At 46.7% G+C, this 26,609-nt stretch overlaps 1 protein-coding gene across 3 annotated transcripts in view; it reads left to right on the top strand.

Moving 5' to 3' along the window:
* Nucleotides 1-26,609, top strand: part of dtd1 (D-aminoacyl-tRNA deacylase 1) — a 291,913-nt gene that overhangs the window by 66,189 nt on the left and 199,115 nt on the right. Inside the window, exon 5 of one of the 3 annotated variants that reach the window (XM_085981792.1) lies at nucleotides 18,191-19,513. The exons of the other annotated variants lie outside the window; for them this stretch is intronic. Within the exon in view, the coding sequence (XP_085837918.1) occupies nucleotides 18,191-18,208 (18 nt within the window). The 3' untranslated portion in view covers nucleotides 18,209-19,513. Of the gene's footprint in view, nucleotides 1-18,190; nucleotides 19,514-26,609 lie in introns of those variants that run through there. 3 annotated transcript variants of the gene reach the window in all.

The following is a 26,609-nucleotide window of genomic DNA, read 5'->3' as shown; positions in this document are numbered from 1 at the left end:
TCAAAGTAGGAGACCGTGTGATGAGTCTTGATTTCAACACAGTTGGGATGATGTATTTAGAGCTTGCAAAGAACAAAAGAGGAAAGCTCAGAGGGCATTGAACATAGTAACATCTATAAAGTTGGAGAGAGATTGCTTATCAGATGATGAGGGTTCCTTATATCCCATCCAAGCGTTTGAGAGAAGTGCTGGAAGAACCTCCATGGGCTCCTCTGTGACCTCGACCATGGTGTACCATCCCTCCTCATCCTTCTCAACCTGTCTGCAGCCGTTGATGCGGTGGACCACATCATCCTCCTCCAATGCTTCTCACCTATTGTCCAGCTGGGTGGGATTGCCCTCGCCTGGTTCCATTCTTATCTATCCAACCCTAGCCAGAGAATCACCTGCAATGGCCTCTTTTCCCGCTCTGGCACCGTTACCTCTGAGGTCCTCCAAGGATCTATCCTTGGCCCTCTCCTATTTCTCATCTAAATGCTGCCTCTCAACGACATCATCCAAAGACAGGACGTCAGGTTCCACATGTACGCTGATGACACCCAGCTCTACCGCACCGCCGCCTCTCTCTGCCTCAGCCTATCTGCTGCTGAAGTCCTCGTCCAGGCCTGTGTTACTTCCAGACTCGACTATTCCAATGCTCTCCTAGCTGGCCTTCCATCTTCCATCCTCATTAAACTTGAGCTCATCCAAAACTTTGCTGCCCCGTATCTTAACTCACACCAAGTCCCGTTCACCCATCACCCCTGTGCTCGCTGATCTTCATTGGCTTCTGGTCCGACACGTCTCAACTTTAAAATCCTCATCTTCGTGTTCAAGCCTCGCCCTCCCTATCTCTGTAACTTCCTACAACCCTCTGATTATTCTGTGTTTCTATAACTCTGGCCTCTTGTGCATCCCCCACTTCCTTTACCCCACCATTGGTGACCGTGCCTTTAGCCATACAGGCCTAAGCTCTGGAATTCCCTCCTTAAACCTCTTCACCTCTCCACCTCTCTCTCCTTTTAAGACACCCCTTAAAACCTACATCTTTGACCAAGCTTTATTCACCCCTCCTAATATCTTCTTTTGGCACGGTGTCAACATATGTCTGATAACGATCCTGTGAAGCGCCTGGGGACATTTTACTATTTTACAGGCACTATATAAATGCAGGTTGTTGTTGAATAAACTGGGGCTTTATAGAGAGTTCAGAATTGTTTTGGGGGGAGGCTGAAGAGGTATTTGGCATTACAGAGGAAACTATGGCTTCAATATTAACCCCCCACGACGGGCAGGGGGAGGGGGGGTGGCATTAAAATGTAAAATTTGCGTAAAACGAACCCAACCTGCTGCATGCGCGCCATCTGACATCCGAGTGTCCTGCATATTTAAATTGGGCTCCTACAATGCAATTGGCAGCCCGAATTGAAATGAACGGGTGTCGTCCTCTCCAAGCTCTGCTCCGCTGGACAGAGATGCTGAACCTGGGGCCGGGGGGGTAGGGGGCTTCAATTGAAAGGAGGAATGTTGGAGGCTCAGCAGAAACTGTGCGAGGTACTGGCAGACCTGCCGGGCACACACTCCACGACGGGACAGAGGATGGAGGAGTCCAGCTCGACAGTTTGTGGAGGGATTGTCGCCGAGCTTTCAAAGATACAATCCGCTGAGAGTCTGGCTGCCTAAGCTTCACACAGTCAATGTTAGCAGGGGAGGAGAGTTAGGAGGTGAGACAAAGATTGCTGATGGTTGAAGAAAGCGAAGGTTGGAGCCATCAAAAGTCAGAGCTGGTAACTGTCAGACATGCAAAAGACATGAATCATAGAGTGATATAAACTTACAGCACAAAAGGAGATCATTCGGCCCATCGTGCCTGTGCTGGCTCTTTGGAAGAGCGGTCGTGATTAGTCCCACATCCCCGCTTTTTGTCCGTAACCCTGTCAGTTCCTCATCCTCAAGGACCTGTCCAACTCTCTTTTAAAATTATTTACAGAATTGAAAGAAGCCATTTTTGATTGTCTCGTTGTAGGGCATGGAGGAGATCAACTTGTGTTGATTAGAATGGAGGTTGTGTACAATCAGGGCATGTGATCTGAAGAAAATTGCCATCCATGGAGTGGAGCCTTCAGCAAACGAGTCGATGGGGTTGGGTAATAACTAGAGGAAACACCGGGGTTATAGCGGATAAATGTATCAAATGATCAGTACAATGCTTAGCAGCAGTGTGGTAAACCACTAATCTGCCTGTACAGAACATGTCTGGGCATGCCTCAGCTGGCTCCGCCCCTGGCTCCACCCCTAAGCCCAGGTATAAAGGTGATTGACCTCCAGTCCCCCTGGCTTTAAGGATCGGTCTACCAGCAGAGGCATGTTTGTATTCTTTTGTTAATAAAAGCCTACTTGTTATAAGTTTAACTCTTAGTCTTCTGGAGTTATTGATGGCGCATCAAGCAGTTTATAAGAAAGGTGGCAAATGAAGTACTCGGTTCCATTGGCAAGTGGGTAAAATATGAATTTTAAATGCTTGTATTGTGGCTGGACAACATAAGAACATAAGAAATAGGAGCAGGAGTAGGCCAATCGGCCCCTCGAGCCTGCTCCGCCATTCAATAAGATCATGGCTGATCTGATCCTAACCGCCAATCCACTATCACAGAACCATCTCCTGAATCTAACAGAATTAGACACACGAAATAGGAGCAGGATCAGGCTACACGGCCCCTGGGCCCGCTCCGCTACCCACCGGGCCATGACCGATCCGAACCTAGACTCCTGTCCAAATTCCTGCCCGCTCCCCGTAACCCTTAATTCCCTTTACTTCTAGGAAACTGTCTATTTCTGTTTTAAATTTATGTAATGATGTAGCTTCTACAGCTTTTTGGGGCAGCATATTCCATGGACCTACCACCCGCTGAGTGAAGTAGTTCCTCCTCATCTCAGTTTTGAAAGAGCAGCCCCTTATTCTAAGACTATGCCCCCTAGTTCTAGTTTCACCCATCATCGGGAACATCTTCCCCGCATCCACCCGATCCGACCCCTTCACAATCTTATATGTTTCAATAAGATCGCCTCTCATTCTTCTGAACTCCAATGAGTAGAGTCCCAATCTACTCAACCTCTCCTCATATGTCCATCCCCTCATCCCCGGGATTAACCGAGTGAACCTTCTTTGTACTGACTCGAGAGCAAGTATGTCCTTTCTTAAGTATGGACACCAAAACTGTACGCAGTATTCCAGGTGCGGCCTCACCAATACCTTGTACAACTGAAGCAATACCTCCCTATTTTTATATTCTATCCCCCTAGCAATGAAAGCCAACATTCCATTGGCCTTCTTAATCACTTGCTGCACCTGCATACTAACCTTTTGAGTTTCGTGCACCAGGACCCCCAGATCCCTTTGTACTTCAGTACTTTCCAGTTTCTTGCCATTAAGATAATAACTTGCTCTACGATTTTTCCTGCCAAAGTGCATAACCTCACACTTTCCAGTATTGTATTCTATCTGCCAAATCTCTGCCCACTTACTTAGCCTGTCGATGTCCCCTTGCAGGTTTTTTATGTCCTCCTCACTCACTACTTTCCCTCCCATCTTAGTATCATCTGCATACTTTGATATGTTACACTCGGTCCCCTCCTCCAAATCGTTAATATAGATTGTAAAGAGGTGGGGACCCAGCACTGACCCCTGCGGAACACCACTGTTGGTTGGGCTTCACCTGCAGTACTGTGCACTGTTCTGGTGAACTAATCATTTGAGCGTGTACAGAAGTGAACAGCAAAGATTGTTCCAGGTATCAGGAGTTTAAGTTCTGAAGGGAAAATAAAGAAGATTGGCATAGAATCATGGAATAGTTACAGTACAGAAGGAGGCCATTCGGCCCATCGAGCCCGTACCGGCTCTCTGCAAGCGCACTTCAGCTAGTCTCTCTCTTTCCCCCCCCCCCCCCCCCGCCCTTTCCCCATAGTCCTGCAAAAAAAATTCCTTCAGGTACTTATCCAATTCCCTTTTGAAAGCGGTGATTGAGTCTGCCTCCACCACCCTCTCAGGCAGTGCATTCCAGATCCTAACCACTCGCTGCGTAATAAAGTTTTTCCTCATGTCGCCTTTGGTTCTTTTGCCAATCACCTTAAATCTGTGTCCTCTGGTTCTCAACCCTTCTGCCAATGGGAACGGTTTCTCTATCTACTCTGTCTAGACCCCTCATGATTTTGAACACCTCCATCAAATCTCCTCTCAACCTTCTCTGCTCTAAGGAGAACAACCCCAGCTTATTTTCTTTAAGGAGACCTAATTGAAGTTTTCAAGCTGCTGAAGGGAACTGACAACATTGATGGAAACTAAGATAACATTGATCGAAACAAATCTTTTACTGTGGATAAGGGTACAAACACCAGGTGATTTAACCACAATAGTGGGAAGTTAGGAGCAAGAAAGGAAGTCAAGCAGGACTTTTTGCACTCGCAAGCTTATTTATTGGAAGGCCAGTGAAGTGAATATTAATAATAGGTTCAAGAGATAATTCAATACTCTTGAGAGAAAAGGATGTGGGGAGAAGACAGGTAGGTGGGGTTTATCTGTTTCAACCACTTGGGTTTGTTTAACTCCATGGCCTTTCCACATACCTGAAAATGCTTGTGCTTTGTTTCCACGCTACAGTACTTCAGGAAACCTCAAACTAAACCAAGCCACATTCTGACCTGTTATCTGAGCTAATATTGCAGGCATGTCGGTTGCATTTTTAACAGCAATACAGCTAAGTTGTACTGCTTGTCTCACGCCGCTGTCGAGCATGTGAAGGCAGAGTTGTGTGCACGCAAACTCGAACACTGAGCTCTGCACACCAGCCTCTGAGTCTCGGTGAAATGTCCAGTGATAGAAGAGTGACGGAATGGTGAACTCTTTCTATCACTTGACTTCTTGTTCGCGATTGGAAAGCTGGCTGTGCATTGGCCAGTGATATCAGATCACCAGCTTTCAGCTGCTTGCCTCACTGATGAGAAGCACCCAAGTTCTTGACAACTTTGTACTTTTGTTCTTGATCTTCTTCTTAGGCAGTCCCTCGGAACCGAGGATGATTTGCTTCCACATTAAAAATGAGTTGTCAGGTGGCTGATGAGTCCAATGCGAGACCTACGGTCTCTGTCACAGGTGGGGCAGACGGTGGTTGAAGGGGCGGGTGGGTGGGGTGCTTGGGTTGACGTGCGCTCCTTGTGCTCCTTGCGCTTGACTTCCGCTTGCTCCCGGCGAAGAGCTCTCGAGGTGTTCGGCGCCTTCCCGGATGCTTCTCCTCCAGTTTGTGCGGTCTTGGGCCAGGGATTCCCAGGTGTCGGTGGGGATGTTGTACTTTTTCAAGGAGGCGTTAAGGGTGTCCTTGAAGCGTTTCCTCTGCCCACCTGGGGCTCTCTTGCCGCGTCAGAGCTCCGAGTAGAGCGCTTGTTTTGGGAGTCTCGTATCAGGCATGCGGACAATGTGACCCTCCATCGGAGCTGATCGAGCGTGGTCAAAGCTTCGATGCTGGGGATGTTGGCCTGAGCAAGAACGGTGTCATTGCACTACGTAGAATCACATAGAATGTACAGCACAGAAACAGGCCATTCGGCCCAACTGGTCTATGGCGGTGTTTATGCTCCACACGAGCCTCCTCCCACCCTACTTCATCTCACCCTACCACCATATCCTTCTATTCCTTTCTCTCTCGTGTACTTATCTAGCTTCCTCTTAAAGGATAGAATTACATAGATGCCAAATGTGTGGTATAACTGAGGCCTGCTTGCATACATCTAAACGCCATTCACATTTCATTCAGTCTGTTTGCCACCCAATTTTTGGGAAATGCTGCAAACATCTAAACCATCTTGATGGGCACATTGGATCAAAAAGTCCTACTACAGGCTCGGTGGTCACAGCCTGCACTGTCCCAATGAAGTTAAATTAATTTTGGTCAGGTTTAAAAATTGCACAGTGGGCACAAGGAGACCTTGGACTCCTTTTAAAGCTGGTTTGAGACTGCACTCACACTTCTTAACTCTGGAGTCAGGTTGGGTCCCAGCTTGTACTCCCAATTTGAGCTCCGCTGGGAAGTGGAAAGTTGTAAGGTAAAGATTACTTGTAGAAATGCCCTCAAAAATAAAAATGATGATGTGGTTTCATTTTGCAAACATAAAAGGTTTCCAATATGTAGCATGGCGTTAATAGTGGAAAAACACCTCAGATCAGCAGGTCACAGCGGGGTGAGAATCAATTCCGTCAGTAAGAGCGGGCTGCAAGTTAATTGAACACAGTTTTATCCTGACGTGCTGTGACTATAAGCAGGGCCTTTGTCGAGGCTCGCCAACCTTTCACAGCTCGAGCTGGAAAAAGAAATGATTTACTGGCAAAGAGCTACAAGTAAGTAGAGTGTGTGCTCACTGATCTTCCCATTGTAGCTGCAGTATACCCGGCAAGTCACTTTGCAAGCTGGCCCATCAGTGTGACTTTAGGCATGCTGGTTTCCGATTATGCTCTTAAAATCTGGATTGTACTTCCTCATTGTGTTTTCTTTCCCTCTCTTTTTGTGTGGTCACTCACTCTTTTCTGCTTGCTCTCTCTCTCTCTCTCTCACACACCTCCCCTTCTACCCCCTCATTCCCTTTCTCCCTCCATCTCACTCATTCTTTCATCCCTCAGTCTCTCAAGTTTCCTCTTTTCCCACTCTCTCCCATATCTTCCCTTTCTCTCCTTTCTCATTTTTCCTTTCTTTCACTCATCTATTTCATTGTTTTCCTCCTTTTCTCTCATTTCCTCTCTTTCCAAGTTTCCCAGCTTCTAGTCACTTTGGGGGAGAAATTCGGTTGTTAGCGCCACCGATTAACGCCTAAAGAGGCCGAGAAGTGGGGCGCTAGCCAATTTCCGGGCGGGCGCAGGGCGCCTAGTGCCTCACCCCATATTGAGCATGCATTTAGCGCCGGCGCTAAATCTTAGCGCCCGCTCATGGGCGCAGACTGATTATGATGTCATTTGAGTGTGCAACGCCTTTTGGGCGTCCCAGACCGGAAATTCAGTGGCGCCCCCCTCCGTAGCGCCTGGCGCTAATAGTGACAGCTTACCTGGACCTTACCAAGTTGCTCTCGGGCTGGAGGAGCGTTATTTAAAGGGGACTGGTGTGGTTTAAAAGCGGCAGCCATTTTTGGAGCACAACTTCCTCGAGCGCTACAAAGAGATGCTGAGCTGCACACTGAGCCAGCGCAGGCAGACGATCTTCAGCCTTCTGACCATCACCTTGCTGTTGGTGAGCCTTGACAACGGGGAACCTTCCTGTGGGCACTTATTATGGGGGCTGCATTGGCGGGGAACGTCCTGCTGCTGAATCATCTGGAAAGGGCATTGAGACGCTGGGAGAGGGGGGCGGGCATGGCCAGATGGAGGAGGGCCAACAGACGTCGCCACAGCAGACCTTACACTGGCAGGGTTTTCCGACAGCAGTTTTCCTACATGAACATGCCGGAGGAGCAGTGTGTCAGAAGGCTGCGATTTAGAAAGGAGGTGGTGACTGAGCTGTGCCAGCTGCTTCAGCCAGATCTGCAGCCTCGGATAAGGTGCAGGACATTTCTGTCAGTGGCTGAGAAGATGCCTGCTGGCCTGAACTTCTACGCGCGCGGCTCTTCTCAGGCTGCGCGTCAGAGGCTGATCAGAAGTAGCTTCTAGGCCCCTCTCACGGAATGCTTGCTGCCATTCCAAGACCAGGAATGGAACCGGTCTGATACCCCCAAGCCTGTGAAGGGCAAGATGCATGTAAATAGCAGGCATGGCCATTGTAAATGAAGAAAGTGTTTCATTACACAAAATGTGGTTCCTTCAAACATGAGAAAGCTATGGCAACAGAAAGCAAAACTAATACACTGACACATAACTGCATCTCACACCCGGGAGACTGTCCAAAACATAAATCACATTCCGACCATCTTCCTTGGCCTTGATTCCACTGCGCCAACCAAAGCATCCAATGCCCCATCAGTGAGGCGTTCCGCCCTCTGCCTCACCCTTTTCATGTCTTGCTAGGCTGGTGCGCCACAGGTAGGCTCCCACCGCTTTGAAGGCCTACAAGGCAGTGAGTGTGTCTGGTGATGCCAATTGACCTGCCCCTTTAAGAGCTGGCCGGCGCCAGTGTGTCTCAGGGAAAGTGATTATTGACAGCACCCTCGCTGCACCCCGCCGCCGCGAAATTGGGTTGCGCCGCCGGGTTAGCGCCTTAAGAGTAGCATGCAGCGCCTGATTTAGCGCCGCAATCACCTTTAGGGGCGCTGTAACCCAATATCACGCAAGGTGGCGCTAAACTTTGTGCATCGCCAGGACTAGCGCCCCAAACGCGGCTATACCAAATTTCTAGGCCTTTAAGTTTGTGTGATGCGACTAATTTGTCCTCGGGAATGATCATTGTTTGGTGCAGGACAGGTTTCTCACCTGAATTTGTTGGGATTGTCTTCCATTCCATTCTTCCTCAGTTCAGTCACTCTTCCATCCTCAATTGTGTAGGCCTGATCCGTAGGACCTGCTAAACCTGTGGTACTCCCAACATTTCACTGAAAAATTTCACCTCTCAAATGACCTTATGGTAAACCTGGAGTGCCAGGTAAAGTGCTGAAAGCTTGTGCTTGTGGCGGGAGTGACAATGGCACTGTCGGAGGTGCCGTCTTTCGGATGAGACGTTAAACCGAGGCCCTCAGGTGGACGTAAAAAGATCCCATGGCACTATTTCGACGAAGAGTAGGGGAGTTGTCCCCAGTGTCCTGGCCAATATTTCTCCCTCAACCAACATAACAAAAACAGATTATCTGGACATTTTCACATTGCTGTTTGTGGGAGCTTGCTGTGCGCAAATTGGCTGCCACGTTTCCCACATTACAACAGTGACCACATTTCAAAAGTACTTCATTGGTTGTAAAGCGCTTTGAGATGTCCGGTGGTCATGAAAGGCGCTATATAAATGCAAGTCTTTTTTCTTTCACCTCCTGCTTGCTCCTTTGCTGGGTTCTGAGTGGGGTTGAGTGAATGGGGCAGGCACAGAAGAGCCTCATGTGGTTCATGAGATGGGGCTTGGCCATCCTTTTCTATATAAGCACATCTACATCTAAATGTGTAAGTGATCATAAAGTATATGACCGCGTTTGTTTGAAAGTACATGCTTTTGGACATTTTTGAAATGGTCTTTATTTCTGTTCCGTTCCTACTTACCATTGCAAGGGCCTCAATTCATTTTCTTTAATGACTTCCTCTCACATTTCCTCAGATAGTTCTATTACTACCCTTCATTTATCTTTTTACTTGCTTTATATGTAGCCTATTTATATGTAGCTAAATTTAGCTATCCAGTTGGGGATTTTAATAGTGAGCATGATTGAAGTTCTTCCGTGGACTTGTTGGCCTTTGACTGCATTTCAGCATTGCTGTCAGTTTACCTCTATATTGATTGCTGTGATCTTTAGATAGAGGTAATGGTTGTGTGGCAATTTAGGAAAGAACAATTGATCAAAGTCAGACCAAACGGCAATATCTTCTACCCCTTCTTTCCCCAGTGAGAACTAGCTGATGTTATATCTTCTGTTGTGCTCTTGGATGTTAAAGGTGAAGATCTCTTGCCTGCCAAAATTTGTCAGGCGTCATGGTCAAGGTCGACTTACAAACAGGTATTTGCATGGTAATTTCCCCCCCCCCCAGCTCAAAGATAATCTCCCTTCTCCGCATTCCTTTATTAGATACCTTCCATCTCTTTATAACAGTGCTCTTGAAATTGCTCTAAGTATTATAGAGAGTTGTCTTACCTATCCTAGGCAACATGGGCAGTATCTGCTCCCACTAGGACTTGTCCACCATGGTATTTAACAGTAACAGTAGAATGAGCATGGTGGGAGTTCTTCCCATTGACCAGTCGGGTGTCTGATGCCCGTGGACGCCCATCACCAAGTCTGAGTCTCCCAACCAACCTACTGAGAAATCTAAACCGATACAACCTCCGTTTGCCTGCGATGGACTGCACATTCCCTACCTGGAGGAACATACCTGCTTACCCAAGTCCAGAGAGCTCAGGTGCAGCCTGGCAGGGTCAAGCCTTAATGATCCCCATCTGTGTGCAGGGGTGCCAGATAAACCATGAAGCTTCTCATAGCAGATTACAAGTAGGCTTCCCGCTGCTTGCCCACCTGGGATCCACCCTACTTATCAGGGTTGCAAGATTATCTGGTGTTGACCATGAAGAGTGCCAGACTGGAGGTCAACCCCTCCAGGTTCTATGATTGCTCCAGGCTGGCCGATCAATGAGCAACAGTGCCTCGGAGTGCTTCAAATTTGTCTGGTTCAGTTATTGGATCACTAACTCTACCACAGAGGGTTGACTTGGTTCCAGACTTCTAGTTGTGTCAATTTGGAGCCAAGGACACTCCACATACAAGAACCTAATTGCAACTTTTATCAATATTTCAACACGGAATATTTGCTGTGAATATTTCCAGTTTTTTTTTTCTTCTTTTAGACCCTGACATTCTGAACAGTGATATATTGCTGGCTGCCCATCTGTCATTGAAATGATTGGGACCTTTCAGCTGGTTGTCACCATGTTAATGCCGGTATACAGAACATAAATGCTAATAAAAATTTGGGTAAAATGCACAATCTACTTATAAAAAAAATCTTTCATCACTGTGGGTTAGCTTCATAGATCAGGTTTTCTGGTTCAAACAATTAAGAAAAAAAAAATTCTCCTAATGCATAAGTTTTCATACTGGTCCCTGGACTATGCGAGATCTTCGAGGGGATCCCAACGATTTCCTGAGGACATAAGATAATTGGGCAAAGAACCAGAGGGGAAATGAGGAGAAATTGTTTTTGACGCGAGTGGCTGCAGTGTGTAGCATCTACAATATGCACTGCAGCAACTCGCCAAGGCTTCTTCGGCAGCACCTCCCAAACCTGCGACCTCCACCACCTAGAAGGACAAGGGCAGCAGGCACATAAGAACACCACCACCTCCAAGCTCCCCATCAAGTCACACACCATCCTGACTTAGAAGTATATCGCCGATCCTTCATCGTTGCTGGGTCAAAATCCTGGAACTCCCTCCCTAACAGCACTGTGGGAGTGCCATCACTACACGGACTGCAGCGGTTCAAGAAGGCAGCTCACCACCACCTTCTCGAGGGCAACTAGGGATGGGCAATAAATGCTGGCCTTGCCAGCGACGCCCTGATCCCATAAACGAATAAAAAAAAAGCAGCGAGTTGTTTTGATCTGGAATGCGCTGCCTGAAAGGGTGGTGGAAGCAGATTCTATAGTAACTTTCAAAAGGGAATTGGATTAGTACCTGAAAAGGAAACATTTGCAGGGCTATGGGGAAAGAGCAGGGGAGTGGGACTAATTGGATAGCTCGTCCAAAGAGCCGACAGACAGGATGGGCCGACTGGCCTCCTGTGCTGTATCATTCTATGATCAGATTTCTGACTGTCCATCATCAGGCTTCTGTATTTTTCTGTCATTATTGATGTATGGGCACATTAGTTTTGTTGTTGTATATACTAATAAATAAAAATGTTTTCTGCAATAATGGCACAAATTTCCTTTTGGGTAGTTGGAATTTTCATTTGGAGATGAGTATAGAGGTTCCCGGGAGCTGTGTCAGTATTTGCAGGGAGACCTCCGGCAGAATAGTTTGAAAGCCACTATTCTAATGTGAGGCATGCTTCGCTTCAGGCGATGAATTCAACTTTGGTGGGGGTGCAAAATGAGCAGTTGCGGATTGGCCTGTTACACACTTTGCTCGATTTTATTTCTATTTACTTGACTTCAGTGGAATGGAAAATCAGGCGGGGTGTATCATGGGAGGCCGATCTGTCATTGCCCACTTTTTATCCCCTTTGTGTCTGCAAACTGGCATTATATGTTATTTCTTTTTAATCAAAAGTGTATTGGCTGAGTTGAAGGATCCCACTGTCGTGCAGACCTGGAATTTCTGTGCAAGTCAGTAAAGTTGCACAGCAATAAGTCTGGCCTGATGTGTTGATTTTGATCTGAGTCTGCAAACTGGAGAGTGGCTGAACTGAACAAAATGAAGCCAGTTTGCAAACTGCCTTTAGTGTCTTGCGAAACTTCTGGCTTGTTCCGAGCGCAGTTATTTCACTCATTTATCAGTCTGGCAGCCAGACTTCCTTATCATTCTGAAATAGTGGGCTTTGTGCCAGATCTGTCCCTTAAATCATTTTATGTTGCACAGAGATGTGCTTTTGCATGTAGGTAAAGAAGTTTCTCCATTGTGCAGTGTGTAAATAACCATGACAGTAAAGAGTGCTTCATTGCACAGCTTCCTGAAGACTTATCATTGCCTTCCAGGACAGCTGCTGTATCTGGCCAATGTAAAATTTGAACGCTATCCCCGAGAAGCCAAAATCTTTGCAACGGTTTTATTTGATTGCTTGTGGGCTCTGTGTGGGAAAACCCATGTCGTTGTCACATATTGTTACTATCACAAGGGGGTGCCATTGGGTTGTGAGAGTTCAGGTTATTTTAAAAGACTGGATGAAACATTCAGCTGAACTTTTTGGGGGTAATGGTTTTTGTAGTTCTCAGAAACCGACAGTAACATTAGATAATATCCTCACTTTTTAAAATGTAGCTCACGATTCCTAAGCTCCAACAAGGTTTCTGTATTAAAATGCTTTCCTGGCATTTAGCCAAGCTCACGTCTAAAGAGTTTTCTATTAGAGTTGGACAAAGCGAGCAGCCGGGGACACTGAAGATATTGATATTGTATTGCCACAATAGGTCCAGTGTCAGCAGCCCACCTTCATCCATAGCTCGCGCTTTGGAGAGCAAATCAAACTCTCAGTCGACAGCAGCAGATAGTGTTGGGTGTACAGCACCTTAAGGAGGGATATCTATGGTACAGACCATTTGACCTGATTCATGCCATAGTATCTACAGTGCAGACTCTCGAGTTTAGGTTACATAACTGGGGGTAATGGGGCAGACACGGTGGCATAGTGGTTAGCACTGTTGCCTCACAGCACCAGGGACCCGGGTTCGAATCCGGCCTCGGGCGACTGTCTGTGTGGAGTTTGCACATTCTCCCCGTGTTTGCGTGGGTTTCCTCCGGGTGTTCCGGTTTCCTCTCTCAGTCCAAAGATGTGCGGGTTAAGTTGATTGGCTATGATAAATTGACCCTTAGTGTTAGGGGGATTAAATATGTGGGGTTACGGGGATAGGGTGGGATATGTGTTGGTGTAGGGGTTACGGGGATCGGGTGGGATATGTGTCGGTGCAGGCTCGATGGGCCGAAATGGCCTCTATTTGCACTGTGGGGTTTCTGTGATTTCTGTGAACTGGCAGTTTGGTGATTCGACTGATGGGCGGTCCAATAGCGTTGCTAACATTGGCCTTGTATTTGGATGTGTTGAACGTGTTCGTGAACTCCTATTTGAGGACTGTGCTCTCACGGCCCACCACCAGGATGATATGCACACCACCATGACCCACCTTGCAACAACTTGCCTGCAATTTGGCATTAGTGACGAGCACCTACCCATGGCAGCTTATGTTTAAAGTAACACTGCCTGAAGGAGCGCTAGTGATCAGCACCTACCCATGGAGAAATAAAAAAGGAGAAATAATTAACAGTATTATTCGGATCAATTGTAAATACAATGTATTGAGTTTTGGGAACTTTAGAAAATGGTACAGGGACTTTAGTGGGCCCTGAAGTCTGTGATTTATCCTTGATTCCAAACATTTAGATTTCTTATTAGTTTTTGCTTATTTATAACAATTAAAAAACAAAAAAATTAAATAAGCGCCAATCTCCAGTAATTTTCATTTTCAAGTATATCTGTTCTATGCCCGCTCATAGTTTAGTGAAATTAGTTGCATTTGGACTTATATAGAAATAAATGGAAACATTGAAGCAAGACGTCAGAGATTTTCTGGAGTATGCTATGTTGGCAAACTATCGTAAAATATAACAGCAGGCCGTATACCCACTATTTCTGTTTTTACTGGTGTTTAATTATGCCGCTCTGTCAAACTCAGTAACCTCTCCAAGGCCAATTGTGTCGTCGGTACTCATTGTTTTTGAAAAAATGCACTTTAAAATTTTTTTTAAAGTCAAATAACAAAATTGAGTAGATGTTAAAGATAATTGTAATTACTAGTAGCTTCTTAATTTTTTTTTTAAGTGCTCCTGACAGTGAGAGTCTCTCTTTAATTTGACACAAGTGACAACTCGGCATTGAACTTGTTCTTTTCAGTTTGAAGAGTTCAGTTTGTCTACAGATGTCACGATGATTCGAACCAACCTGGATTGGTGCGTTGGAGCTCGAGTTGTACTTTAAGCTGGTACGCTGATATACTTGACTTTAATCCCACGCTACAAGGCTACAAGAATGAAGTCCCTTGGGTGTGTGTTCTTCGTCTTTCTAGTCAGTGGGAGTGTTCTTGAGGCAAAAAACTGCAACATCAGAACCCAAAACTATGCACGTTCATAGCTGTGCTTTCAATTACTTACATACATTGTTGTTCCAATAATTCAAAGGAATAGCATTGCCAGGAATTTCTTAGCTTCCAATTTACAGAATTGAGGATATGGCCAGAAATTCATGTCTGTGCTGTTTTTGAAGTTAGCTTTTAAAACAAAAAGTGCAAGCTCATTTAACTGTTTCTACAAAATTACACTTAAACTCTCAGAAAACCAGAACGACACTGATCACAGCAGATCTGCATGCACATGCGGCCGACCTACTGTCAACATGACCTTTTGTATTATCAATTATGTTAAGTTGTTTCAATAATGATGAGGCCTCTTCTACTCCCATTCCCCACAAAAGAAAGCAAACTAATTAAGGGTATATTTACATGAACATTGTAGTGTCTGGTGAAATGGCTTCACTCCACACTGGTGCTGCAGGTATATTGGCCTCGATATTAACGCCCCTAGGAGAGGGTTGGGGTGAGTTAAAATGTGAACTCCGCGTAACCCGACCCCAATACGCCGCACGCGCACCTGCTACCATTTTTACGGCGGCGGTGATTAGGCCAGCCGACTGTCCTGCCGTGGAGAGGTGGGGCGCTGATTGGCATATTTGAATCGGGCTCCTACAGTGCAATTGGGAAGGCCGATTTGAAATTAACTGGTGCTGCGCATGTTTCTCGGGCAGCGGGAAATCCGGCAGCGAAACAGAGGCAAAGAGCTGCCGACTCCACAAGGTAAGGTGGTCTTTTAGCACTCCTTGTGGGCCAGGAGGAGCCTTCGACCTCCCCCAGCCCTCCTGATTGCGGGCCCCCAACCCTCCCGGTCCCATTCAGGACCCCGCAGATTCGGTCACATTACCATCCCGGCGCCAGCTCTGTTCAGCATCAACGAATTTCATGGCAAGGCCCACGAACATACGTTCAGCCCTTCGTAAACAGATTCAAGGGGCTCAATGCTTGTTTTAAGTGGCTGCCAGGGACAGCTAAATATCACCCGGCCCAATATGGAGTCGGACCTATTTCAGGCACTTTCAGGGCACGGGACATTGCACCCCAAAATTGGACCCTTTTGCCGAAAACAGCATAGGAACAGGAGTAGGCCATTGAGCCCCTCGAGTTTGTTCCGCCATTCATTGAGATCATGGCTGATCTGTGACCTAACTCCATATACCCTCCTTTGGCCTATATCCCTTAATAACTTTGGTTAACAAAGATCTATCAATCTCAGGTTTAAAATTAACAATTGATGTAGCATCAGTTGCCGTTTGGGGAAGAAAGTTCCAAACTTCTACCACCCTTTGTGTAGGAGTGTTTCCTAATTTCACTCCTGAAAGATCTGGCTCTAATTTTTAGACTCTGCCCCCTAGTCCTAGAATCCCCAACCAGGGGAAATAGTTTCTCTAAATCTACCCTATCTGTTCCCCTTAATATCTTGAAAACTTCGATCAAATCACTGCTTAATCTTCTAAATTACAGGGAATACAACCCTAATTTGTGTAATCTCTCCTCGTAACTTAACCCTTGGAGTCCGGGCATCATTCCGGTAAGCCTGGCACAACGAGGACCAATTTCTCCCTCTTAAGTGGCGAAGTTGGCCTTGGGCAGTAGAACAAAAGTGACGATAGCGAATCGGTCGCCGGTTTACGCCACGCCACCCCACTCCACCCCACTCCACCCCACTCCACCCCACTCCACCCCACTCCACCCCACTCCACCCCACTCCACCCCACTCCACCCCACCCCACTCCACTCCACCCCACCCCACCCCACTCCACCCCACCGCGCGCCATCCCACCCCACTCCACTCCACGCCATCCCATCCCATCCCATCCCACCCCACCCCGCCCCACCCCGCCCCACCCCACCCCACCCCACCCCACTCTATCCCACCCCACCCCACCCCACCTCACCCCACCCCACTCCACCCCACCCCACTCTATCCCACCCCACTCCACCCCACTCCACTCCACTCCACGCCATCCCACCCCACCCCACGGCATCCCATCCCATCCCACCCCACTCTACGCCACCCCATCCCACCCCAACCCACTCCACGCCACCCCACGCCACATTCACTTCAGTGGAAAAGATAATTGTGCGGGAGGTGAAACTGGCTGCTGATTAGCTATCGCTGGTTGTGCCCTTCCAAGACCAACTTCATCCCCTTAGTGTTCTGGTCAGAGATTCTAATAAATGGCCATCATATGGACCAGAATAAGAACAATGAGGACTAACTTAGAAGTCAAGTTTCAGCTTTTTGTAATGTAATTATGTACCGTTGTCTTTTATTTTTGGTTTTAAAAGATAGGTGTATTTTTATTTACCAAAGCCAATCCTAGCAGAAGTAAGTTTGTTCCTGTCCTTAACAACGGTGGTTGCCCCTGAGTCAGAAGGTCGTGCATTCAAGTCCCACTCCAGGGATTCAGCTCAAATTCTAGGCTGACACTCCCAGTGCAGAGAAAATACATGCTCCAATTCATGAACAAGGGAACAAAGCCCTATTTAGAGGGTAAAGGCTTTTTTGACTCTCTGAAAGAAAGAACTTGCATTTATATAGTGCCTGTCCAAACCTCCGAACATCCCAAAGCACTTTACAGCAAATGAAGTACTTTTTTTTTTGAAGTGTAGTCACTGATGTAATGTAGGGAAACATGACAGTCAATTTACACAGCAAGGCCCCACAAACAGCAATGAGATAAGTGACCAGATAATTATTTTTGTGTTGTTGGTTGAGGGATAAATATTTTCCAGGACACAGGGGGAACTCCCCTACTCTTGAACCCACAACCTTCTAACTCGGTGACGAGAGAGCTACCTCTGAGCCAAGGCTCTCACTCTTTGATGAAGCATTAACTGAGAAAATTAAACTTTCTAACCTGCAGAGATCCAGTGGAAATAGCCCAAAGTTAACGGAGACTGACGAGACATGTAAAACAATGCTGTTCAAGGGTTCATTTTTTATCCAGTTCCGATACTTGACACTAATGGAGCATGTACTGTAACAAGGCCACCTCTATAGACCGGTCCAAGACCAGACCCCTGAAAAATTTCATAAGTAATTTTCAGTTCCTTTATAAAGTGGCCAAAAGGGGCATTTCACTGGGGCGAAGGGGCCCCGTAGACACCGGCGGGCAGGCCCCGTAGACACTGGCGGGCAGGCCCCGTAGACACCGGCGGGCAGGCTGGTATACTTGTGTTTACTGGACATACTGGCCCACCAGTGGATTGTCAAGCTGTGGATGAGGAAACTCCCAGATAAGGATTCCCCTTACGCCCCACCCTGGACCCCGCGTGTCTGGTTCCTGGCCTAATTCCCAGCCCTTGCGTCATGCTTCCGCTGGACATCTGGTCGGATTGCACCAGAAAGGAAGCTTGACCCCATAGTCTTTTAACTTTGCAGTCAGGTGGATTATATGCTGAAGCTGATCAATGGGCAGTTGCAGATGGTCAGTAGAAACAGTTACATCTGTTCTGCGTGAGACAAGAAATATTGGAACAAAATCCAATATTTTTATTTGGGTATCTATCTCTGAAGTACTTAGACAGCAAATAGTTTCAGTTTGATAAAATATGGTCTTCCAATCTTCAAAAAGTAAGGTCATTGGTTAGATCTAATGTCTTCAAGTAAGTGCATCAAGGTACCACACCATAGGGCTTGTTATAGCTGTCTTCAACAATGTTGAAATAATTACATTTTAACACTCGATTTCTGTATAATTCCTTTAGCAGAAGGCAAAGAAATGAGAGGGACAAAAAAACGAATACATCCAGCATTCTCTGCCGGTGTGGAGTGTTGACTCACACCTTGTGATGGTTCTGTGCCATGCAGGTACCAGAAGGGCCAATATAGAGTTTCCTTTACAAATGTTTTCTGAACTGAACTGGAAGGTGTGAACAGAATGTGGCAGGGCACACTGCTCTGTAAACACACGCAAGAGTTGGGCGATCCTGTGAGGACTGAGGATTAGATAAAAGGATGTTTTCAGCATTAATTCAGTGTCTAATTCCTTTAGATATTGACTTGTGGATCCACTGGGACTCATACAAAAAATGAGAAAACACTTGTGAATCTCTGTGTCTCCCGTCCTCCGGTGGGCCTGGGAAGCTGCAAGGAGTATGGAGCTAAAACCTGGGAAGTAGTGAGGTTGTAGAAAGACCATTGCAGAAATAAATTTTAAAAATCAATAGATGTTGTGCCTGTTATAGTTTTCCTTCTGGCGGCAATTAAGTTTAAAACACAGAACTTATTATGGCAGTTTTTTTTCTAAGTGTAGTTTATTCAGTGAGGTCACACATCCCGCTCTAAACAATCTCTATAAACAGGTACTGCCCAGAAGGTCCCAAAAGACCCCATCCCAAAGCAGGGCCTATGTTAGTAGGCTAAACACAGCCTGCTGGTAGGCTAAACATTACTTCGCAGCCCACCTTACCACAGTGCCCCAACTTTCATCTGTCTATGAATTAATTTCTTCCGTGGGCACTTTGGAAATAATTGCAGGCTGCGCAAATTGCTGACTTTATTTATTGTCGGAATGGAGAGTGAAATTTTGCCAAGAATACGATTTTGACAGGCATTGAAAATGCTGGCCACCCTAATGTCACAGACTACAAACTGCTGGAGCAGGTGCAAAGCCTGGGAAATATCAGGTAAACAGTGGAAGTACTGGGAACCTAGCACACACAAAACCTTGCTCACAAATAGTAAACAACCATCAACCGCCTCAGAACCGGTCATGGGAGAAGCTGCCCCCTTCTCCATCGATGGAAGATTAAAGCATCCCCATCATGCGACTGTGGAGCTCCTAATCAGACCCTGGAGCACATCATTGAGCACTGTCCTCAGAGGAAATTCACAGGCAGCCTACAAGATATTCACGCTGTTACACCAGAAGCTTCGGCCTTGATATCCGACTTAGATTTGTTTTTTGCTACTACCATGTGAAAGAAGAAGAAGAAGCAGCAGAAGATAGGGAACCTGGTACACCTGCTGCCCTAGACACACAGATGGGACAGGACTGTGTGGAAGAAAGTTGTTACTGTGATTTTGGAGATTAAAATAGGTACATAAATCTAGATTTACCAATCTGCATTATTTTAACACTGGTGGTAACCCATTTATTTTAAACCGGTTAATGCAGGCATTAAAATCATGTTGATCCAAAAAACTAGGCCATAGATTCAGTGACCACCAGTGGAAAATGGAGCTTAAGGTTTTCAGGGTTTCAAACGTCAACTCTTTCTGTCTCCACAGATGCTGCCTGACCTGCTGAGTGTTTTCTGTTTTTAGTAGTTAGGTTGTTTGGTTTCCTGATTTTTGCTGGTTCATCAGTGGTAGCGTAGCTTTGGTGGGGGGGGGGAGAAAGTGGAGCGATTTGATTTGTTCATTTTGTGCTGGTTACTGATTTGTAGCTTTTGCTACCTATCTAGTGAATAGAACTGCTTTTGATTGACTTTAGGACTTGAGCATGCTGCTCAAGTGCATCTGTGTGTGACTTGGTACATTCCCATAAGGCAGCAAAGGTTTGCTTTGCTTTCCTGAGGCGAATTAGAGGCTGGTTACTCTTAGCAGGTCCTCGGTTCAATTAAAGGTCAAGACTGACCGTTTCCCCTCCATTTTTTTTAAAGTATCACCCCTGAGGTTAATTAAGTATTTTCTGTTGGTTGGGGAAATATCTTTGGACTTTGAAAATGATTGACTTTCTCTCTTTTTAAAAGCTATCTTTTAATGTGACACATTAGGCTAAGGAAGGGGGATAGTCAGTTAGGTTTACCACTGCTGATTTTTAATCTGTGATGTGCTGGAAAGTATGTGTGTGACTGCTCAGTGAGGACATGATTGGGCTGAGATGTGCTGGTCACTGTAACAACAACAGCAACTTGCATTTATATAGCGCCTTTAACGTAGTAAAATGTCCCAGGGCGCTCCCCAGGAGCGTTATCAAACAAAAATTTGACACCGAGCCACAGAAGGAGCTATTGGGACAGGTGAACTAAAACTTCGCCAAAGAGGTAGGTTTTAAGCTGCGTCTTAAAGGAGGGAGAGGCAGGTGGCGCTGTTTAGGGAGGGGATTCCAGAGCTAGGCAGCTGAAGTACGGTCGCCAATGGTGGGGCAGTGTAAAATCGGGAATGCGCAAGAGGCCAGAATTGGAGGCGCGCAGAGATCTCCGAGGGTTGCAGGGCTCCATAGATAGGGAGGGGCGAGGCCATGGAGGGATTTGAACACGAGGATGAGAATTTTAAAATCGAGGCGTCGCTGGACTGGGAGCCAATGTAGGGCAGAGAGCACAGGGGTGATGGGTGAACGGGACTTGGTGCGAGTCAAACACTCTGCCAGCTCGCATAGTCTAGGCTGACACATGAAGATTGTTTGCCTGGGTGAGGTCCCAGAGGGCCGCCGGTATCCGTGGGACTGTAACCCTAGCATCAGACAGCAGCTTCGGGGAGGAGGAAAAGAAAACCGGGTCAGCCAGATAGCTTTTTATGAAGCGTCTCTCAAACTGATGGGACTAAAGGATAGTTGCTGGTCACTGGGGGAGGCACACGCAAGGTGAAGCATTTTGGATGGTGGAGCTGAGCCTTCTGTAACATTAGTCACATTTTTTCCTTCCAGATGGAGCCCAAACGGAGAGTACCTTTCTCTAAGCTCAACCTGGCAGTCACAATGCTAGTTATATTAGAATAATTAGGCTCCTAGGTTGCCATAACACTTATTTATTTTCAACACTGAGCATTCTAATTATGTGACCGACTTCCACGTGAAGCCTGCAACGCGGCAGCAGTTTACGTGATGGTATCTGGATGACAATCTGTTGTGTAAAGTGAGTTTGTGACAGGATATCTCGGCTCAGTAACATTGTGTACTCATTAGCAGGATGCAAAGTGTAATGAATGTTCTGACTGTGGAAACGAGGTAGAATAAGGAATGTAATGCACACAGCTTTCAATCTGCAGGTTTATTTAATGTATAGATGACTGACAGGTTTAGTGAAGACTGACTCCCTTTCCATCTGGTTCTGTAAGCTTTCAGCTCACACACAGTGATGCGGAAAATAATATTGCAGTAATACAACTACTCAAACATTAAGAATGCCCGAATTAATATAATAACCCTAAATTGAATGCCTAAACATCATTTTACATTAAAATAACACTGTTGTGGAGTATTTTAAACCAACACTCGACACAAGGTTTTAGATCGATAGTCAAGTTGTCTTAAGACGGCCTGCTTTGTCTTAGCCAGACTTCTCCAAATTGTTACAGCAAACACTACATTTTTATACATTACAATACACATGGCCATCTCATGCACAATTCATTCCTGCCACCTGATTGGATCTTGGCCCGCATGCACCTTCACGGATTGGTTACAAATCTTAATATAAACATGTATAAGCTGCCTCCTCAATCAACCATTCAAACTGCTGAATGCTAATTAAAAGATACCTTGGAATGTAACCTAGGTAATAAAGTTCTTACAGGCAGTTGAAATGCTGGACATCCTGTCTCCATTTAATTGTTTTATATCTCTCCGAAGGTCAGCTATCTTTGACCGCATCTTTATGAATGTGGTCTTTCATATTCGTCCCTGTCTTCCTTACACCTTCAGTGAAACTGCCAGTGATGTCAGTTTAACTCTTTCCCCACTGCAATTCCCCCTTTTGGTACTTGGCCCTTGCCCAAGTTAAACCACATGTATAAGCATCGCTGTGCCTCCTGCCCCATGCGGTGATCAGTCGCTGGTTCAGGAGGCCCTGCATACCCATCATGTTTAGAGCAAACTTTTGTTTTCCAGCTCTTTCCGACTCGCTTTAGCTGATTGTTTAGTCCGTTTCTTTTTACAGGCGGTGCATGCTGCTATTCCCCATCCTATAGCTATGACTAACTGTACTTTAACTAATATATAAGAAATGATGCGGATCCATGGGTGTATGTTGACATTTATTCCCCAATCTCACAGCTTCTCATACCACGGGACTTCCTGTAGCTCTACCTCTGTCTCTTTCTAATTCCCCAAGATTCCTTTGCAACACTATGTATTGTTTCACCATCTTACTTAAATCCTCTTTCATTTCTTGCAGATCCTCTTGCAGGCGGGGTATTGGGGCCCCTACCGGATCTTCATAATTAACCACCTCGTCCTTTAGACTCTCTGGCACATTTAGTTTTATTTCCTCCCTTGAATGTACATACACCAATCTGGTGTGTCCAATTGTCACAGGGATCTTTGGCGTAAAGCAGAAGTTAGGCATTGTGGCTGCACATACAAGGTTACTATATTGGTACTCAGTCTCTGTAGTGGCTATACAATACTCCCCTTCGCCTCTATATCCCGAGCAGGTGTGATGGTGATCAACATGTGATAATTCCAACACACACCCCTCTGTCTTATTATAGCCGCACTCATCCTTAGGGCCTTCTCCTACCGGATGTGGGCATATCGTAAGCGTGCCTTTCCCGTGGCATCCATTTAGGGAGACTCCTCTCATAGTACCATTCTTTCTGATGGCATAGGTATCAATTGGATAGTCTTGGAGGTATGTCTCACCCCTCACTATGCCTATGTTTGTTACCTGGTACTGTGGGTATGGAGTCGTGTCTAGTCCCATCACTGGTATCAGGAACATAAGAACATAAGAAGTAGGAGCAGGAGTAGGCCATACGGCCCCTCGGGCCTGCTCCGCCATTCAATAGGATCATGGCTGATCCAAATCTAGACTCACGTCCACTTCCCTGCCCTCTCCCCGTAACCCCTAATTCCCTTATCTGCTAGGAAACTGTCTATCTCCATTTTAAATTTATTTAATGTTGCAGCTTCCACAGCTCTCTGGGGTAGCAAATTCCATAGATTTACTACCCTCTGAGTAAAGAAGTTTCTCCTCATCTCAGTTTTGAAAGGGCAGCCCCTTATTCTTAGATTATGCCCCCTAGTTCTATTCTCACCCATCAGTGAAAACATCCTCACCGCATCCACCCGATCAAGCCCCCTCACAATCTTATATGTTTCGATAAGATCGCCGCTCATTCTTCTGAACTCCAATGAGTAGAGTCCCAACCTACTCAACCTTTCCTCATACGTCAACCCCCTCATCTCCGGAATCAACCGACTGAACCTTCTCTGAACCGCCTCGAGAGCAAGTATATCTTTTCTTAAATATGGAAACCAAAACTGCACGCAGTATTCCAGGTGTGGCCTCACCAATACCCTGTATAACTGCAGCAAGACTTCCCTGTTTTTATACTCCATCCCCCTTGCAATAAAAGCCAAGATACAATTGGCCTTCCTGATCACCTGCTGCATCTGCATACTAACTTTTTGTGTTTCATGCACCAGGACCCCCAGATCCCTTTGTACTGTAGCACTTTGCAGTTTCTCTCCATTTAGATAATAACTTGCTCTTTGATTTTTTCTGCCAAAGTGCATAACCTCACACTTTCCAACATTATATTGCATCTGCCAAATCTCTGCCCACTCACTTAGCCTGTCTATGTCCTTTTGCAGGTTTTTTATGTCCTCCTCACTCACTGCTTTCCCTCCCATCTTTGTATCGTCGGCAAACTTGGATATGTTGCACTCTGTCCCTTCCTCCAAATCGTTAATATAGATTGTAAAGAGTTGGGGTCCCAGCACTGATCCCTGCGGAACACCACTAGTTACTGATTGCCAGCCTGAGAACGAACCATTTATCCCAACTCTTTGTTTTCTGTTAGATAGCCAATCTTCCACCCATGCCAGTATATTACCCCCCAATCCCGTGATTTCTTATCTTGATCAGTAATCTTTTGTGTGGAACCTTGTCAATGCCTTTTGGAAGTCCAAATACACTACATCCACTGGTTCCCCTTTATCCACCTTATATGTTACATCCTCAAAGAATTCGAGCAAATTTGTCAAACATGACTTCCCCTTCATAAAACCATGCTAACTTTGTCCTATTAAATTATGTTTATCCAAATGCTCTGTTACTGTTTCCTTAATAATGGACTTCAACATTTTGCCAACCACAGATGTTAGGCTAACTGGTCTATAGTTTCCAGCTTTTTGTCTACTTCCCTTCTTAAATAAGGGTGTTACATTAGCAGTTTTCCAATCTGCCGGGACCTTTCCTGAGTCCAGGGAGTTCTGGAAAATGATCACCAATGCATCCACAATCCCTACCGCCACTTCCCTCAAGACTCTAGGATGTAGGCCATCAGGTCCGGGGAATTTATCCGCCTTTAGTCCCATTATTTTACTGAGTACCATCTCCTTAGTGATTTTAATCATCTTTAGCTCCTCCCCCCCCATTGCCTATCATTGCTGTCACTTCTGCTTTACATTTTTGTATCACTGGATATAATCTGGCCATCCCTTTGAGGATGCAAGCACTCAGAGGGCCTGGATTCTGGCTCATGCCATGGAGCTGTGTGCTGTTAATCCAGTCTGGTACCTCGCCTTGCTGTATCTGTGCCAGATTATGTTTTAACTGTCCGGTGATCCATTGGCCATAGGCATGACACAAGCCTCTCCCTACCCCATCTTTTGCCTGTTCCTCATCTCTATGGTTTAGTTTGTTGATAATTCTAGCATGGTCCTCTATAACCTTGATTCCCTCGAGTAATTTCCTTATCGTATGTCCTCACAACTCTGACCCTTGTCGAACCAAACCAGTTTCCGTCTCTAAAATCTGTTGTATTACCCCTTGTAGTTAGTTGTTCCACACTACTTTGGACTCCTTGGCCTAGAAATTCAGTTTTGCCAGTTTTGGGGCGCTAACGTTAGCGCCCGCCCGACTTTAGCGCCCGCCCCAAAGTTGCGCCCCCTTCACCGAAATTCAGTCGCTTCGCCCTAAGAGGTTGCTGGAGCGCTAAAAGAGGCGTTACACAACTATCTTTAGGCGCTAAGCCGGCGGTGCAGAGGGATAGCGCCGAGGCGGGGCGCAGCGCGGGTGCGGTCATTTTTTGATTGACAGTAGACCCCGTGGCGCCGGCCAGCTCTTAAAGGGGGAAGGGACAATTTGGTCTGCTGCCATGCCCTGCACACTGCAGCTTTCAAACTAGGCCTCAACACTGCTGCTGAGCCCAAGGAGCCATGGCAACGCATGAGAAGGCCCGTGAGCGTGCCCTGCGCTTCTCAGAGCGTGATCTGGATATCATGCTGACAGCATTGGAGAAGAGGCGCAGGATCTTGTTCCCAGACACTGGCAGGAATCCCACCCACCGCGTCTACACCAAAGCCTGGAGGGAGATCGCCACCAGGGTGTCGTCCTACGGCGATGCCCCCAGGGACAAGGTGCAATGTCGGAAGAAATACAATGACCTGACCAGGATTGTCAGGGTGAGTACCCTTTCCACTCTCCTCCTCATTCTTGCATGTACACCTGACATGATGGGCAAAGGGACCTGAAAGGCCTAATGGGCAGCCCTCAGCCAGCAGCTTTGGGACAGTCATGAGCATCAATTGCACATTCTGCACTTTACACACTGGCCAAGCTATTCCACCATGGGAGGCAGTGCACACTAGATCAGGGCTACACTCTGGCCAAGCTATTCCACCATGGGAGGCAGTGCACACTACGTCACGGCTACACACCGTACTTAGAGCCCGTCCTTTCTCTTGCAGGCTAAAGTTGCGAATAATCGCAAGCGCCGCGACATCACCGGGGGAGGCCGCGCCAAGTTCCAGAAGCTCACTCCCCTGGAGGAGCGCGTGAGTGGCCTCATGGGAGGCCGGGTGATTGTGCCCAGAGTGTGCGGAGAAGCTGACCCTCCGCTGCCCGGCAATGGTAAGGACCTCGCCTTTTGGCCCTCTCTCGTCGCACTTGCGCATCCGAGCTACCTCCTTTGCCACTGTGCCACCAATGCGCTGAATGCCACCAGTCATGACTCCCTCGCTGACGCCCTCTCCTCACTCTGAAGCTACTCTTGTGCCTTCCTGCTTTCAGCTGGTGACGAAGAGCTCCCTGAAGCTGCCAGTGACAGCCCCTCCGAACAGGAGGAGGAGGAGGAGGAGGAGGAGGAGGAAGAGCAACCCGGACCATCAGGGGAGGACTCAGGTCCCGCAGCAGAGGGCGAAGTGTTGGACACGTCTTCCCTGGACGAGAGCCTGGAGCAACTTTCGGAGGGGAGTGCAGCTGCTGGGACCAGTGGCGTCCAGCCACCCAGGAG

The sequence above is a fragment of the Somniosus microcephalus genome, chromosome 3 (genome assembly GCF_052327205.1).
Source record: "Somniosus microcephalus isolate GS21.2 chromosome 3, FLI_Smic_1.0, whole genome shotgun sequence".
Lineage (NCBI taxonomy): Eukaryota > Metazoa > Chordata > Chondrichthyes > Squaliformes > Somniosidae > Somniosus > Somniosus microcephalus.
Note: the sequence above shows the minus strand (reverse complement) of the source record. Positions and strands in the feature narration are given on the sequence as shown.